General features: G+C 32.7%; 1 protein-coding gene across 5 annotated transcripts in view; it reads right to left on the minus strand.

Annotated features, from left to right (window-relative positions):
* Nucleotides 1–1,844: 1,844 nt before the first annotated feature.
* ZNF280D (zinc finger protein 280D) overlaps nt 1,845–19,050 on the minus strand; it is a 94,526-nt gene continuing 77,320 nt past the window's right edge. For 3 of the 5 annotated variants that reach the window (XM_051980711.1, XM_051980710.1, XM_051980712.1), the window contains 2 exons: nt 5,887–5,942; nt 1,845–3,765 (listed from right to left, as the gene is read on the minus strand). In XM_051980711.1, the coding sequence (XP_051836671.1) occupies nt 3,147–3,765; nt 5,887–5,942 (675 nt within the window). In that variant the 3' untranslated portion in view covers nt 1,845–3,146. Of the gene's footprint in view, nt 3,766–5,812; nt 5,943–19,050 lie in introns of all 5 variants that reach the window. The other 2 variants (XR_007951024.1, XM_051980714.1) reach the window with 2 other exon arrangements.

Raw genomic sequence — 19,050 nt, forward strand, 5'->3', positions numbered from 1 at the left:
AAAATAAAAACATTCTTTTTACTTAAAATAGACAATTTTTCATTATGTTTCTTCAGTTGCTTTTAAAAATTCTTTAATGGTAATAAAGAATAAAAAAATTCTTTACTAAAATTTAAGAGTATATACAATGAAGAGAAAAACGCGATAGTTTTTTGAAAAATAAAACTTAGGTCATGAATGTACTTATATACTTACAAGTCATCAATTCACTGCTAGTCATCATTCCAAGTATGCATACACATCTACACACTCTTTCTCTTTCTCTTGGTACACTACGAACAATTCTAAATCTCCAATCTGTGGGGGAATTTAGAAAAATGCTGGAGATTATTTCCACTGTTATAGGTTCCCATGTAGATTAAGACCTTAGTTCATACAACCCTAACAAAGCAGCCCTAAATGAAACCCATGTTTCCCCCAAAAGCACTAAAGACATATATACTTTCAATAATGAAAATAAATGACAAGAGAATTCTCTAAGTTACTTGAAGGGGCAGAGTCCTTTCAGGCTTAAGTTTTAAAAAAATACTGGGGGTTGGAGGTATGGAAATTATACTGGATTCTTACAAACTATTTTTAACTACCTAAAACTGTAAAGGTGAGCACCCCCCTCCACAAATTCATGCTAAAAAAGGAAAAAAAACAACTTTCAGTTTTCAGATTGGTACTCCTGCTAACAACTGGGCTTTATGGTTTGCAAAATGTTTCTCTCACCATGTGCAAAGCAGGTACTGTAAATACTATTATTCTCGCTTTATAGATGAGTGTCAATTGAGGCTTGGAAAGGTTAAATGATTTGTCTATGATCACATCAAAACTATCAAAACCCTGACCTGGACCCATGTGTCCATGACCCTGAATCCAACACTCTTTCCATTATGTCACACAGGCCAATGTTTATATAAATCCATCTTTAGGGATGGAAAAACAAAATTAGTCACTAAATTTTAGGGACATATTTCGAAATGACAAGATATGGAATAAGTTTTTATTTTTTTCCTGAGGCAACTGGGGTTAAGTGACTTGCCCAGGGTCACACAGCTAGGATGTGTTAAGTGCCTGAGGCAAAATTTGAACTCAGGTCCTCCCGACTTTAGGGCTGGTGTTCTAGCCACTGTGCCACCTAGTTGCTCCTAGAAAAAGTTTTAAAGAACACTAATATATTTAAGTATTCAGCTCCAATTCTCTCCTTAAGTGAGATGTGATAATTCATGATGAGGTAAGGCAGTATTTGTCCTGTGAAGTAGTAAAAGCATAATTTTTTACACACTACACTATAATTTAATAAAAAATTCATCATCCAACATAGAATAAAATACAGGATAAAAGAGCCACCAATCAAAAAATTCCATTCCTAAATAGTCTACTGTTAAAAACAACTGAGTAACATAGTAACAACAAGATTATGTGATGGATTTGGCTCTTCTCAACAATATAGTGATTCAAGGTAATTCCAACAGACCTGGCGTGGACAATGCCAATCATATCCAGAGAGAAAACTATTGGAGACTGAAGGTGTATTGAAGCATAGTATTTTCACCTTTTTGTTTGTTTTTTTTCTTTTCTTTTGGTCTGATTTTTCTTACACAACATGATAAATATGTAAATATGTTTAAAAGGATAGCACATATTTAACCTATATCAGATTGCTTGCTGTTTAAGGAAGTAGGAAAGGAAGGTAGAAAAAATTGGAACACAAAGTTTTACAAAAATGAATGTTGAAAACTGTATTTACATGTATTTAAGAAATAAAATTCTATTGAGAAAACCAAACAAAAAAACAAATTAAAAAAAAATTGTTCAACCCTAAGCAATGATCTAAAAAATAAAATTACCCACACAACTTTTTGTTGCAAATATTTACTCAAAAACTAATATGTACAGCAGTGTTTAATAGTTGTTTAAAACATTCAACATTCATTAAAACAAAATTTAAGAGTTCAAAACACATTCTAAAGGAGTAAAATTGCAGCATTTTTAATGAAGTTTTGTCAGTATTTCAAAGCAAACTACTGTTAATCATATTATGCATTCCTACATCTATGAGTTCCTAAGACAGTAAAAACAAACAAAAAATCATTTTAGCAGCCATCTTATAGACATTAGGCTAAATTCCTGAAATTGATTTATACATTTCTGCTTTAGGTCCCCTTTAAGTCTTTGTTTAATGTAAAGAAGTAGTTTTTAAAATGGCTGAATACATGGCTGAACATGTTTCCAGTTCACTGCTTTTCAGTTTCTACATTAAACTGTACTTTGGCTTGACTTTACAGACCATTTATGGGTCTACTTACTCCTAACAAAAATCATTAAAACAACAGTAAAGGCAGTAATAGCTACAGTATTTCCAGTAATGAATCCTACTTTATACAATTAATACGTCAGGGATTTATGCACAGCTTGCACACTGACAAAAAACACAAATATATATTTTAAGAATTTCACTTTCACTGAAAGTTTAATTAAGGTAAGCTTACAGCCTGGGATGCTAACACCTGTATGGAGGTGCATAAATTCATATAATTCTGTTTACATGCTTCTGACAGACAGGAATGTGACATTAAATCCAAAGAAGTTTTACATTTATCCAAACTGTCATTAGATTAATACGTCACTGTAAGCATGCTCCACATTAGCAGTACACTCCAAGATAAAACCTTTTCTGACTCGCCCATCAACCATCATTTTTAACCAATTACCTTCATAAAAGACTTCTCCAAACATTTTAAAGAATGGTGGAAAAGAATGTGAAAGGATTTCATTTTAGGGAATTCAAATGTTTTAATAATATCCTTATGTTTTTCTTTCTTATGATTACTTTACATAAGTAATCTTTATGATTACTTGCTTTAAAAGTCACCCCTTTTCTGGAAAAAAAATAAAGAGCCTTTTCCACTTCAAATTTAACCTTTATCAAAACATACATACCCTCTTTTTAAGATGTTTAATTGTGCTATGAATGGCAAATTGACTACGTTAGTAATAGGCTGAACACACACATACAATGTATGTATAACCTATCCTTACATTTTTTCTATTTCCAAAAGTGTCACTGAGCACACCCAGTAGGAAAGGTCCAAGATGTTCTTTACCATTATTGTTATTATTTTTTTAATGAAAACTTAGAATGAGTGTCTGATTACATTTCAACTTGCTTCCTTGTCATCTGTCAGATTTACAGTTGTTTCTGTTGTACTAGGACTGTTTTCTCTAGAAATGTCATCTGTTTGCTCAGAAACTACTCCAGCTTCCTCAGCTGAAGATTCAATGCTACCTTTCTGAAGAATTTCGGTGGCTTCATGCTCAAGCACCTCAGATGGCGTCAAAGGTTCCAAATGAATACTGCCTTGCTCACTAACATCAGAACTAATAGATTCAGGTTCATCTCTTTTCCTCAAAAACTGCTCAAAGCTAACATCATTTGATGTCAATTTCAAATTTTTAGTATTCCGTGAAAAAGGCTTAGCTTCATTGGAGCTGTTAGTTTGATCATTTAAAATTACATTCTCTGAACTTTGGCACATCTTCAATTCAGTTTTGCTATCAGTGTTTTTTTGTTGTTCTTCCATCACCTCTATGACATCATTATTATCTGAAACAGAACTGAAGGAATTCCTTGAGCCCCTATCCTGGGCTACTAGGTTGGGGTCATTTTTCATAGTTAAAATTGCTGTACTTTCTTCATTCTTTATTGCTGATGAGCCTTTACATGGATTTACATCACATTCTTTTTTGGCTTCCTCTGAAGAAGCATTTTCTTGTTTGCTGTAAAACAAAGCCATTTATTATTTTTCTCTCCAGCAAAGTTTATTGAGGAAAAATGCTAAAAAGAGAAAGATGCACTAATTAGAAGGATCAAGGAACGCTTGCATCAAAAACATACGATAAGTTACATAAATAAAATTAACATATTTGACTCCTTGGCACATCAAATTTATAGCTTAGAATGAGGACAATGTTTCAGGAAACAAAAATAAGATGAATCAGTGTCATGTAATAAAAGTACATAAATATAAGTAAGGTAAACTACATTTAATATAAGTAATCTCACTTTGAGCAAAGTAGAAGAGCAGTGGGCCAGGAGACTGGGAACACATGCTCTAAGCCTGGTTCTTCTGTGTTATGAACCAGTCCTGCAGACCTGGACAAACAGCTTAAGCCCTGCTGCCTCAGTTTCTTTCTCTGTAAAATGAGGAAAGTGTTTTGTCTAGAACCCCCTTACAGGTGCCTACAGTTACTTGGGAACCTTCTGCAATCTATACTATTTGTAACCAGGAGTACAACATTCTACTCTGAGACTCGTTGAATAAATAAACCAGTGCATCAACTCTCTGCTGGTTATAGCTTAGACAGTTCTGCTTAAAGCCATAACTTTGAGTGGCTTTCAATTATACTGAAATTTTTGTGTTCTACAAAAAATAAAAATAAAAATAAAAATAAAATCAAAAATAAAAAAAGTTGCTAGTCATATGCCGTTTGCAACTATGTCAAAAATGAAAGGAAACAAGCTTTTGCCTTGTATTTTCCTAACTTAAATGTTCCTTTTGGATAACAAGGGCCATACTCTACCTTATTCCAACTAGGTTATAAATAAAAACCTAGTAAGACCTATGTCCAGTGTTATTTTTCTGTGTATATCTGTGGTTTTTCCCCCCCTTGCAAAGAAAAAGCAAAATATAAAGGCACTAAACATATGGATACATGTCTATATTCAAGACTAATACCATACTACACTGGACATTCATCCTGTCTATTACAATTTCTTCGTCAGTATACTGAGAACTTAATTTTTCACACTAATAAATATATATGTAGGATCCCATTAAATCAACTATCATGATAGCAAAAAATCTCTGTAAAAGCAGAAACTTTTTCTAAGTCCCTATTAAGGGATTATTTCAAAGAAAAACAATAAACTATCCCTTGAAATTAGTAATAAAGGGATGTAAATTTTAACAGTGATCATTCTCTCTAAACTTATGCTACCCTGTTTTATTTTTCTACTAGTGTCAACTCTCTCAAAAAGGTTTAATTAACATGAATTTAAAAACAGAAATGAGAATTTTTGTCTACATATTAGCAACTAGCAACAAAGAAAGAACTAAGGTCATTTCACGTGAAGTTTCTTTGAAAAATGTAAAGTGTGTTATTACAGAATTCATTAAAAAAAACCAAAAATAATGTTCAAGCAACCTACTATAACATATAAAAGTAAAGGAGAAATAGAAACACTTTCTTTTAAAAAGGTAAAAAAGATTCATCTTTGTTTAGTATTGAATTCTATTAGTAATGTTATGATTCTAATTTGAAAACAGGGTTTCGGAAATATTCCACATATTGATGATTTATGCCCTCTTCTACTTTCCATTTGTATATATTTTTAAAAACAGATATCTATATTTATTAGAGTATTGCAGATTATCAAATTTCAAATATATACCTATAACTTTATAAACAAAGAAATGATTTCTAGAAAATATACAAAATGCAATACTGTTTCAATGATGTGCATCAGTGTTAAACTTGATCTTTTCTTTCATCTGGGGGAACTAAAAAATTACTGAGGTTAACTATTAATTAAGAAGATTTAAAAAAAAGATTTTAAAATGATTTGGCAGAATGCATTAGCAGTCTCTGTCTTTCTAATTTTGAAATTTAATTATAAAATGTATAATAAATGTACAAAACAAAACAATTTGAAGCTCAAGATTTTATTTCACTTCTTGTTGAATAAACATTATTTTAAAATTATATTCTACAATAAAAAAGCATCAGTACACAAATAATTTGTAAATATTCCCTGGCCAATTACCTGTGAAATAACACAGCCCAAGTGTTATTTTATGTACTTGAATTTCAAGAGATGCAGCTGTTCCTTATATTTACCTTTCAGAAGTTGATGTTTCTGTTTTTCCTTCAGACATATTAGGTCTTGAATTTTTCTGTAATGATTAATGATATTTTTCCTTATGTTCATGACTAAACTAGTAAGTAATAATGTAACTCAGAATACAATCTATTTTTATTATGCCAAACTAGATACCAGGAACTTAGTGTGTAGCTTAAGATACTAATAACTTAGGGAAAATTTTTAACATCAAATTTCCAAATATAAAGTTGACTGACAATAGAGAACTATATATCAGGCACTGAAAAGTTCTACAAAATTTAAAATATGAATTTTTAATGTGGTCAAACAAATGGTTATCAATTTCTAGGGATCAAAAAGTTTCTGGTAAAAGGCAGAGTGCAAAAATGTTTTTAAGTTACCTCATTCACTGCCTGCTCTCTTAAACTATCCAAAAAACATGGACTAAAATGACAATTAATCAGACTGTAGGCTAACATATTGAAAACTGAATATGAATGCTTGTTGAATTAATCAAGAAAGATATATCAAAAATTATTTATACAAAACATTTCAGAAATAATTCAAAATTCAACATTCACAAGCTACTCAGTTAATGGTCTCTCTTGTTCCTCAAATTACGCTGAATTATTTATCCATGCGTGCACATGGTATGCCCCCCTCCCCTGGAAAAGAGCAAGATATGTTTCACTTTTGCCTTTATTTCTCTAGTTTCTAGCACAGATCTTATACATGTTAAATGCTAAATATTTACTGAATTTAATCCCTCCAATGAAAATACACATACTCTTGGGGGGGAGGGGAAATATCATCTTTGTGAAATGAAGTTCTGAAAAAAAACCTTAAAGCCCCTCTATTATTCATCCAGAGATAAGTTTTTCAGAGCCCTCACACATATCAGAAATAGGAACCCCTTCTCCCACATAAAACTGACTTTGGAAATAAAAAAATAAATTTTCAGCAAGTAATAACAAAAATTGGTAGGGGGGAAAAGACCCAAAGATCATAAAAATATTGTGACTGGAAAATCAACAAAGTTTACCAAACAGAACGAAAAGAACATTAATAGATGGCAATGTTTGTATAATCCTAACTTTTTCACATGAGAGCTGAAAATATGTAAGAAGTTACTAGAGACAGTGGAATAGATTTAATTATACTCAAAAATGTTTATTAAGATAACTGCCTTTATGGAGCTTTTATAGCCTAATAAAGCAAAATAAAAACAGTTAAATAAAAGGAAAGAAAGAAGAAAGTGATTAGTAGTGGGAATTGGGGGAACTGCAGGCGATAATGTGTGGTCCTAGCATGTCTAAATAACAGAGAAACTACCAAGGTTAGTAGAGCAGATTCCTCTAGACAAGTCTTCTTTTCCCCTGCCTTTCAACATCCTATTATCACTCCAATCTCTATAGAGAAATAATTCTCTACCCCTAAACTATTTTATATAAGAAGACCCTGATTATCCTTTTATACCACTCAATTACCTGCATGGTGTCTATACATAGTAGATACTTACTATATGTGTGCTGATTGATCATGCCCTGATGCATGGTGAAGCTGCTCAAGGACCCAAATGTCCCAAATCATTAAACTCAAAAGATGTAGCAAGGACTTGATGTAACAATGTAATGATCTGATTCCAACTTACATGAACATCTAACGTTCCTCTTGTCACAGAAAAGAGAGGACCATGCCTGAGGGTTCTGAAACATCTATGGTTGCAATTCTTTCCCATCATTCCCCAATCCTGTTTAAAGATTGTCTATTATTGTGTTTATGTCCCTCTTTTCCACTAAATGTTTCCCCCTGAAACTACTCTGTAAGCCACAGAAGTCTTCCCTTCTGAGAGTTATGATGTATCAAATAAAGGCTGATTACTTTCAGCACAGAATGATTGGTTTAATTGTTTTGTGAAGTCCTGTTTGAGAATTTAATTTACTGTGGTATAATGGAAAAGGGGACTTTTTTTAGAAGGTCAGATATTAACATGAGGTACTAGGATCAATAATGGAACTGGATAGTAAAGTCCCTGAATATTTTTTTGGACAACCACAAGTAAGACATCAAATTTATCCTCCTCTTCTCCATATCTGTAGTGTGAGTGTAGTGAGGATAAAGCAAACTATCAGTGGTTCTTTGTTTTCAAGCAGAATCCTATAAAGAAACCATGCTTCCTGATAAAGAGCTTACCAGAATGCCATGAACAGTAAGGTAGTCATTGACTGCTGAATCTAGATTATAGCAATCCACAAAATAATGAAAATGGCACTTAGTTTCAATAATGGTTATGGCACAATGCCAAAAATAGGACAAGGAACGTGTTTATCACAATTTGAAAGCAACCCGTGAATATTCATTTAGCTGATTATACTCTAAATGTAGAAACTTTGATAATTGACTAAGGAAACCACAAGAAAATGAGTCAAAAGAAACTAGAAGACAAAAAGGAAATTGTAGTTAAATAAAAGGATGGTTCACAGGCTCAACTTTAGGAAGCAAATGAAAAGGTTGGTGAAATACAATTTTTTGGGCACACTTGGTTATTTCATACTGTAGTGTCCATATTTTAGCAACTGCAAGACCAGCATAAAGATATTTTATCAATTTATGTGACATCTATTACAGAGAATGAGGAAGAAGAAAAATTCCATTATTCTTCTGGCTTAACTCATTTTCCAGGTTTTTTCATCTCTTAAACCACTTTTCTACCCTAAAACATGCTTTGATTAGTGACTCCCAAGAAAAAGAAAAGCAGCCCCACAATACTTGTGAAGAAACACAATGCTGAGAGCTCAAGAAAAAGATGTCTCTCAAAGGAAAAAAAAAAAAAAAAAACCAAAACTTTTTGAAGGCAAAGATAAAAGACCTTGTTTTCCATCAGATTATTTAGATGTGACTGGGGTAGAGAATTAAAAGTAACAGCTAGAAACTCTGATAACTTAAGGGTGCTGTTATTTTGATTTTTAAAAAATAATAATGGGATGATTATATACTACTTAACCAGAAGTCAATCAAGAAGCAGTGGGCACCAAAATAATTTAAAAAAAAAATCATTAATATTGCCATTTTTAGTCTGTTTCTTGTTGGAGCTGAGAATAAAAACGAATCCAAATAAAAAGAATAAAAATATAAAGAATTGGTGATTCAATCAAGGAAATTCCAACTTCCCCTAATTAAACAAGCTGTTGATGCTAAGGAATGGAAACTGAATAAATCAATAGACAGCAATTCAGGCTAACATCATTTTTTAAGGAAGTTTCACTGAAGCTTAACCACTACAACTAAACAAGTCAAAGTGTCTAGAAACTATCTTATACAACAAGCACTTATTTTCATCTACTTGCCAAGTAACAACATACACATATGGTTTAGAAAATAGTCATTTGTCAAAAATTACAGGAATATGGTAGAAAATTTGGGTAGCATAAGACATAAAGTAGCAAAAAGGTAACAAAGGGAAAAACTTTATAGACAGTATAAAGGTAATGTGATGGAACCAAATCATTGTAAGGACATTAAAGTAAGAAATCTAAAGGGAAAACAGTTGAAAATTTGGAAAAGATTTATCAAGATTTCTCTAACTTTTCCATCAATGACAGTTGAATATCTACATTTAAATTTTAACATAGTCTCATATATGTGTATAGAAGTAGAAATGGCACTAAAGGGGGAAAATAAGGTTAAGAGACCATTAGCCTTGATCTGAGAAAGTACAATTTTGATTCTATGTGAAAATGAATGAGCTATTATCTTTAAGGAATGAATGACTACAGTAACAAATGAAATCATACTTTCATTGAAATGACAAAGTATATCTAACTCAAGAGGAAACTGGACTTTGAGCTTACAGTCTCCCTCCCTCACCAATCTTTTCTCTGAACAAAGAAAATAAAAAATCCCTAAATGTCTCTAAAATAAAATTCTTATCAAGCCATTCTCCAATTGATAAATAGTCAAGAGATGAACAGACAATTCTCAGATGAAGAAACTGAAACTATTTCTAGCCATACGAAAAGATGCTCCAAGTCATTATTAATCAGAGAAATGCAAATTAAGACAATTCTGAGATATCACTACACACCTGTCAGACTGGCTAGAATGACAGGGAAAGATAATGTGGAATGTTGGAGGGGATGTGGGAAAACAGGGACACTAATACATTGTTGGTGGAAATTGTGAATACATCCAACCATTCTGGAGAGCAATTTGGAACTATGCTCAAAAAGTTATGAAACCGTGCATACCCTTTGATCCAGTAGTGTTACTACTGGGCTTACATCCCAAAGAGATCATAAAGAAGGGAAAGGGATCTGTATGTGCACGAATGTTTGTGGCAGACTTCTTTGTGTGGCCAGAAATTGGAAACTGAGTAGATGCCCATCAATTGGAGAATGGCTGAATAAATTGTGGTATATGAATATTATGGAATATTATTGTTTGGTAAATGACCAACAAGATGATTTCAGAAAGGCCTGGAGAGACTTACATGAACTGATGCTGAGTGAAATGAACAGGGCCAGGAGATCATTATATACTTCAACAACAATATTATATGATGATCAATTCTAATGGACCTGGCCATCCTCAGCAAGGAGATGAACCAAATCAGTTCCAATGGAGCAGTAATGAACTAAACCAGCTACGCCCAACAAAAGAACTCTGGGACATGACTAAAAACCATTACATTGAATTCCCAATCCCTATATTTTCGCCTGCCTGCATTTTGGATTTCCTTCACAGGCTAACTGTACACTATTTCAAAGTCCGATTCTTTTTATTCACAAAATAATGGTTTGGACATATATACTTATTGTGTCTCTAATTTATACTTTAATATATTTAACATCTACTAGTCATCCTGCCATCTAGGGGAAAGGGTGGGGGAGAAGGAGGGGAAAAATTGGAACAAAATATTTGGCAATTCTCAATGCTGTAAAACTACCCATACATATAACTTGTAAATAAAAAGCTATTAAAAAGAAAAGAAAAGAAAAAAGAAAAAGAACAAAATAAAATTCTTTGGGTTTGTCTATTTGATTCTTTCAGGCCTACTACACACTACTACTTCCTATCCTAAACTCGACATTCCAGCAAAATTTGCTCTTCTCTGACCCTACCACTGGTGCTGACAAAAAAAAAAAAAAAAGTTCCTCTATGAACCCAGAGATAACAAAAGAGCACCATGTCATCTCTTACCACTCTTGAGACCTTATCATAATAATAGCTAGTATTTATATAGCACTTTACAAATACTATTTAATTTTACTCTTATAACCCCTCTACGAGGTAGGTGCTATTATTATCTCCATTTTACAGAGGAAGGCTGTGCAGTTAATAAGTATCTGGAGCCAAATTTGAACTTAAAGTTTCCTAATTTCAAGTGTAATGCTCACTCTACTGACTAAACCAATACCTTGAGGAGATTCACATTCTACTTTCATAAGCAAATGCTCTGACAGTGCCTTGCTATAACCAGAGAATTACTAGGGCCAGTAAAACATGGCTTTCTTTCTCCCAAATAGAATAGGCAATCTTTACCATATTTTCTAAGAAGTAACTCTAGAAATCTGGTATAGCAGACACCATCAATGAATAAATTTAAGAAACAAAGCAATTAATCATGGAAACTATCAGAATAGAAACTTTTAATTACTTAGACATTAAGAGAAAGAAAAAAGAAAGGAGAGAAAGAAAGTATGAGGACTGATCATCTATATTCCCAAGGGTACAAGTAGCCAGAAATTCTGTCCTGATCAATTAGAAAGCTCTAGGCAATGTAATTTGCAATTATCTCCCATAAAAAAAATTTGATGGATATTAAAAGCAAAAATCCAACAACAGCAACAAACAAAAAACTCAACCCAAAACCATAAAATTGCCCTAGGATTGCACAAAAGAAAATTGTACAAGCTTAGTGTTTAGGTAAAATCTGAAACATTATATTAGCTGAGACCGCAAAATCAACCAATGAAGAAATATTTACTAAGGGCCTACTTGTGATACAAGTATAAACAAATATTTACAATAGAAATATGAGGAAAAGAAGTAAAAAATCTATATACAGTTTCATCCTGAAGGAAGAAAAGAATTCTATGAAATAGAAGTGAGAAGAAAGTACGTTGCAGGCACTGGGCACTAGTATAAGTATTATACTAATATACAAATATTATATACATTATATATATATATATAAAGGTATAAAGGTATTATATATGGGGAAGATAGACAATGCTAGTTGAGCAGAGATAATGTCCAACAAGGCTGGAAAGATAGGTTTGGGCTATGCTGTGAAGAATTTTAAGATTAATAAGGGATTGAGGAGGTTGCATTTAAATCCAAAACAAAGAGTGGAATTGACATGGAGAGTAAAATGATCAGCTATATACTCAAGGAAAAGCACTTTCGCAAGTACTATTTAAGACTGGAATTGAGAGGAGCATTGAAGCAGGGAAGACCAATTAGAAGGGTACTGCAAAATAATCTGGGCAAGAGATAAAGCAGACATAAACTAAGGTGGCAGACGACAGTGAAAAGAAAGCGTCAGCTGTATGAGATCTCGTAAAGGCAGAAATGAAGAAAATCAGGCAACCAATTAGATAAATGGGAGTTAGGTAGAATAAGGATTATATTACACCAATGTTATATACTTAGGACATCAGAAGAATGTTGAATTCTTTGACAAAAAGAGAGAGCTGTATAAAAGGAAAGAAACTCAGAGGAAAGACTGGCCTGCCATCTAATCTAATTCATAGCTGAACAATTCTTTACACCTTCAAAATACTATTATCCTACTTTTGATTTTAAGTGAGATGTAGAATGTGGTAACCAGCAGCATGTCAGGTGCTTTTCCTTAATTTCTTTAACTGTATTTGTTATATACAAGTTATAAATTGAGGGACTTGGTGGGGTGATGGTGAGGAGGGGGGAATGAGTGGTGAGGAATACTCAAGAAAATGACTGAAGCATAAAAAACAAAAGGTACCAATAATTAAAAAATAAACTTATAGTGTCCAGGGTGGCAAATACATTCAAATTTTTTTCATGAGGGACTTGAATTCATTAGAAAAAATAATTTCTCAAAAATCTTTTAAGATTCAGTATTTTTATCCCCGTTTTTATTTTATGAGCCTTGTCCAGGGTCAAGGGAGGTAGGAAGTATTAAATATCTGAGGCCACATTTGAATTCTAGCCCTCTTGATTCCGGGGCCAGGGCTCTCTCTGCCCCTGATTCAGTATTTTTAAAATGGCAAAGAAATGGCTTTAGAGAAGTCTTAGAAGGCTCGTATAAACCCATGCAGTAGATAAGGAGAATAAAATATACAATAACATCTTAAAAGAACTCTGTTCAATTCAATAACCAATTACAATTGCAGAGGACTGCTACCTACTCTGCACAAATAGATGTGGGTCACAGCAGAAGACACACATTTTCTGACCCTGACACTAGGATGGAGTTGAGGGTGGGTGGGAGGAGGTGGGGGGAGAGGAAATGAGGAAAGAATTCCACTCCTTCCCAAAGAAGAGGATAGAAGGATTCATAATCAACTGTTTTAAAAATAACCCACTGAATTTACATTTTTTAAAAAGCTCTCCATACATAATAATCACAGTGAGTTCCACAACTCTCTTTCACACATTACTGTGAATACAGAAGTTCACATTTTATTAGCTCTTTTAGAAGAATTCCGCCCCCCCCCCCCAAAAAAAAAAAAAAATGTGGTTAGTGGCTTTGGACAAAGTACTCTATACTTCTCTGGGCTTCAATTTCTTCATCTCTAAAATGGAAAGGTTGAATTCAATGATTTCTAAGGTCCCTTCCAGTTAAATTTGTGCTGCTACATGAACCGGTTATTTAAAAAATACAGTCCATTTGCCACAATTGTTTGAGGAAGGTATATTTTAATCACGTGAAGTGACACGAATTCAGCAATTAGAAATATCAGATTTCAATGTCTGATTTCAGTGTCTAAGAGGAAAGAAAGCATAAAGTTATCAGTTTTACTGATCAGGAAAGAATGGAACCTTCATGAAATTCCAATAAAGCTACAGATTTTGGAATTCACATGTTCTATTTCATAAGCTAAAAATGATTTTTACACCATATAGATTTGATTTGCTTCATTTTCACATGATTGGCCAGTAAGGACAATAAATTTCAACTTCTAAATACTGAAAGCAATGTAGCATCTTAATACTTCAATAATTTGCCATCTAATCTTAAGCAAAGCCAGAAATTTCTCCAAGTCACAACTCATTTGCAAAATGAAGACACTATATGAATGATCTTTAAGGTCCCTATACCTTTGGAGAGTTATAAAACAATATTTGTGAAGAGTTACATGAATTTGGTAAATTTTTATCTTGCAAATAGAAAAAATCAAGTGTTATGAAAAAGTTGAATAACATTTAACAAGCACTTACTGTGTGCTAAGCACAATCTTAAGACCCATGGATACAAAAGAAAGCAGAAAATAGTCCCTCGCTTCAAGAAACTTAACAGTCTAGGAGAAGGCAATACACAAACAACTTTGTAGAAATAAGATATATAGGCATTAAACTGGAAATAACAACAACAATAAAAATTAAAAGAGAATATGGGAAAGGCTTCTTATAGAAGGTGGGACTTTATTTGACACTTGAAACTAGTGTGATATACAAAAGGTTTGAGATATGTAGTTTCTGGGTAATTAATCATGCTAACAAGAATTTCATTATTATTATTATTTTTTAAATCATACATGCAATAATTAACAAAAGTAGCCAGTGACACTCTCGAATGCCAAAGACTCTTCATGGAACCCAATCAAAAACTTACATATGCTTGAAAAAGTGGGTATTCCTCAGGGGGTAAGCAACTGATTTGTTAACAAGTAATGAGAGAGAATAAATATTATAATTTAACTCTACTAAGAGTCTAATAGATGATTTTGATTGTTCAAATCTATCAGACTAAAACACAATGGGCCAAATTTCACCCAGATTATTAGATTAAATTCTTTGTAACATTCTCTAGGTGAGTGAGGTCTCACACTCAGGATCAGGAAACGTGTGCCCGAGAGATTTGAGTAATCTTATCCATTAACAATGTCCTTCAGAGACTGAACAATTTAAAGGCTTCTGAAAAAAAATCCTGGTCCTAATTTAATAACTGACTGTAAATTTAAGAGAGAAACAAACATTTCTCTCAACAGATTAGTTAGGAAGTAGAAATGAGGAAAGGAGATGTAAACCTGGGGGGCAGTCAGTGAAACCGCACAGAGCTAGGAGATGGGAATATCTTGTGTGAGAAAAGCATGAAGGCTAGTGTCATTGGATTTGAGAATGAGTGAAAGGTATACAAAAAATGGAAAGGTAAGAAAGGAACAATTTACCGAGGGTTTAGTAAACCAAAGAGAGGATTTTAAATTTAATTCTGGAGGCAAAGGGGAGCCAACGGGATTAAGTGAAAAAGTGAGAGGAGGGGTGCAGTTAATGTGTGCAAAGATGGAAGAGACTTGGTCAGATTTGTGATCCAGGAAGATCAAGCTGACAAAATTATTTGATGGACTGGAGAAGAGAGGAACTTGAAAAAAGAAAAAGAGGAATCAGAAGGATACTTCTATGTGAAGTTTGTAGGCATGCACCAAGGTAGTGCCAATGTCAGGGGGAAAAAGGCAAGAAATAACATGCAGGAACAAACACCTGGACTTGAGTGAAGAGTCAGGGATGACATCTAGGCCCCAACCCTTATTTCCAGAAGCAAAGATGGTTAGCAAACTTCTTTACTTTTGCATTTTGGTTTGATTTATGTTTCTTTCATGTACAATCTGTCTCAGTATGGACTTGGTAGATTATAAATCATAATAGGATGAAAAATGGATTTTAATACGAACCTATTTGGAACTGATTAATTCTTAAGGTATGAAAATTGAAAATCAAGAACATAGTGACCAGACTTACAGGGAAATAGGAGTTATAGAGAGGTGAAATTGGGGTGTGATTTTTTTTTTCTTTGTTTTCTCCTGTCCCATCTCTCTAATTAAGGTACTGCATGGTTATAGATAAGCCAGAAAATTTAGTTATTGTCACTGAAAAATGCTGTTATATTAAAGGAAAATAGTATTTAACATTTAAGCATCTGCAGTAACATTTAACAATGGGAAAACTTTATACATACCCTTACAATTTGACTTATTTTATTTGCCCATGAAAACAGTAAAGTGATACAAAAAGCTTTTAATAGTCAGTGGGGAAAATGTTTAGATTCTTTAAATATTTTCATTACATAAAGAAATTATAGGGATAAATTGTCAAAATTTCTTCATATTGTTATGAAATTATTTTAAATATATTAAGATTTTTTTCTTGAACTGCCAACTTGACTATGCTTTCCACAAGGTGTGGAAGCATGATATTTCATTTCACCAAATAATGAACCAAAAAAGAAGTATCATAAGCTCAAGTTTCTGTCTATAGTCCTTCACCAAGAATTTCAAGAAAAAGAAAGGAAAGCCAAGAACCACAGACAAAAATATTCTTTGTTGTTGTAACAACACAGAACTGCTATAATTTAAGATTTACTTGGAATACTGTTATAATTGGATTATGAGCTAAAAAATAGAAAACGCTCTTAATTTTTCCAGGAGTAGTATGATAAGGAGTTTGAGAGAAAGTATTATAAAAGCAATCAACTGATCCTGGCAGAGAATCTAAATGGAGGTATAGATAGAATGTAACAGGAAGAAAGACGGCATAGGACCTGAAGAAGGGACTAGAAAGTGAACCAATGAGGATAACAGACCTATGAAGAGAACAGTGACTTAAAATAACACATTATATATGACGGTAAAGTTGGAGATCGAAAAAAAGCCTAGTAAGCGACTGCCTATATTAATCTCAAGTAAGTTAAAAGGCTAAATAGGATATTAAGATCCTGTTCAAATAACTTATTAAAAGTTGTACTAAAGACATGATAAAGAAATTAAGAATTTTAGCCTGGGGTATCCTTTCAGCTTTTTCTACAATATTTATTAAGTATTGTCTAATCTAATAATTTAAAAATGAAAAAGAATTGAGAGAAAAAAACAGACAGGGGACAACAGCGTGAAGAAAAGGATTTTTTTTCTAGATAGGGGAATGGTCTGAGTATGTTTCTAGGGGAAAAAAAGGGAACCAATGGGGAGGAAGATATAAATGTAAGAGAAGCGATAGCTTATAAGAGTTATAAAAGAATTGGAAGGGGACAAAAATCTTACCACGGAAATAGAGGAATTATCCTCAAAAAGGAGCTAGTTGCTTTTCCCCTCTAAAATAGGAAGGAATATTTGACAAATAAATGGGAATATAATAAATTAATGGGAAAAGTTAAAAAGATATCACAATTAAAACAGAAGGTCTCAATATTCTGAGTTAAGCAAGAGCTAAAAAGAATATAAATTCATAATAAGGAGAGTTGCCAGTAAACTGGCAACTTGAGGGAGAACAAGCAGTTTTAACAGAATATCTACTAAAAGTCATTAAAAGTAATATTGACAATTGTTAAAAGACTCTGATTAGGTTCTATACCTTCAAATAATATATACAATGGCTTTGGTTTTTAAAATCTTTTTCAAACAATGCTCTGCATGCTAAGTGAAGCTCAGGAAATAAAAAAGACCACCTTGAATCCAGAGCTCTCTGAGAATACTGGAATGACCTGCTGAATTAGTATGTGTCAATTTTTTAATTCCATAAATGCTGCCCCAGATGGCCTGCTACATTGACAAAGTCCTAAAATGCAGTATATAAAATAAGAAAATCTAGTCTAAGAGCTAATTGAATTTTAAAAGCCTTTCTATAATATAGATCCTAACCCGTTTATGTATAAAAAAGTTATGCTACATTTATGAGAAAAATAAAGATCTTCATATTAATTAAAAATGGCAAGCACAGAAAAATGTTGTAACTTACAACACTTTTTTTAAACCTATGTTCAACATTCATGAGTCTCCAAAGAATGTCAGTTTTTTCTAGAAAACTAATTTTTTTTTAAAGAACCTAGCCCTGTGGCTAATTTTATAAAACTAAAGTAAAAAATTTAGCTTTTCTCTTTGCATGTTAGATTTTCAGCAATATATAAACAAGAATGGTGAAGGATGGACAGATATTAAAGGATTATAATCTGAGGGAATTAAATCTAAATTAGTGAAATCACAAATTCATCTAACGACATCACTGTCTATCTACCCTGGCAAATACTGGTAACTTAACTGCCCCTAGGTCTTAAGACTATAAAAAGACTACAAAAAATAGTAACTGTTCTTATTTATGTGAATGCTGCAGGTTGGCCAAAACAAACAAACAAAACACCTTTAGCAACTAGAAAATTTCATTATTCTAGTGCTTACTTACAAACAATAAATATCTTTTGACTGGCTGTAGCTTCCTTAAAAAACAAAACAAAACAAAACCCTCAAAAAGCTTCAGTGAAGGTTCATTTAAGAATCATTACCTTACTGGAGTATAGTAAAGGATTCCTTATTTTTAGACAATTATAGTCTGCCCTGGAGTTGCAGGGTTATTGGAATATTTTACCATCTTCTGCCTGCAAATCTTTACTCAAGGATTGATGATGATTACTCAAATGATGAACTACTATGTGTTGCAGAATAAGAAATATAACATCAGAAGAGATTTCAAAAACAAAACAAATTAAACACCAATCTATCATGCTGATGACACCAAATATTCAGTCTTCGTATGATGTTAAAGATGATGCATTCTGGGAATTCTATGAAGAAAACTACAGAGTAACATGTCCTATTTACAAAAGTTCTATTGTCTTCTGATTTGTAAATCTAAAAAGCCACTATCCTCAACACTGAATTATTGAATTATCATGGAATACTCCTGATTCATATCTCAAAAAATGAAGGAAAAAAGCATAGGCAAAAGCTGACAATACCTGTGAGTCATTTTTATTAGTGATACAGAAATAATAAATGTTTTAGATGCTCCTGGACAAGTCAAAGGACACTGATCCTAATAATGATGATAATGATTTCCTGACGAACTTATAAGAAATCTACTTCAGCCTGATTCAATTATTTGTAAAATGGCAGCTTTGTCATGCTGACATATTAAATTATTCATGAGACTTTTATAAGAGGCAAATGGCTTAAAAGCAAGTTATCATGAAGTTTAAAAAAAAAAAAAAAAAG

The sequence above is a fragment of the Antechinus flavipes genome, chromosome 2 (genome assembly GCF_016432865.1).
Source record: "Antechinus flavipes isolate AdamAnt ecotype Samford, QLD, Australia chromosome 2, AdamAnt_v2, whole genome shotgun sequence".
NCBI lineage: Eukaryota > Metazoa > Chordata > Mammalia > Dasyuromorphia > Dasyuridae > Antechinus > Antechinus flavipes.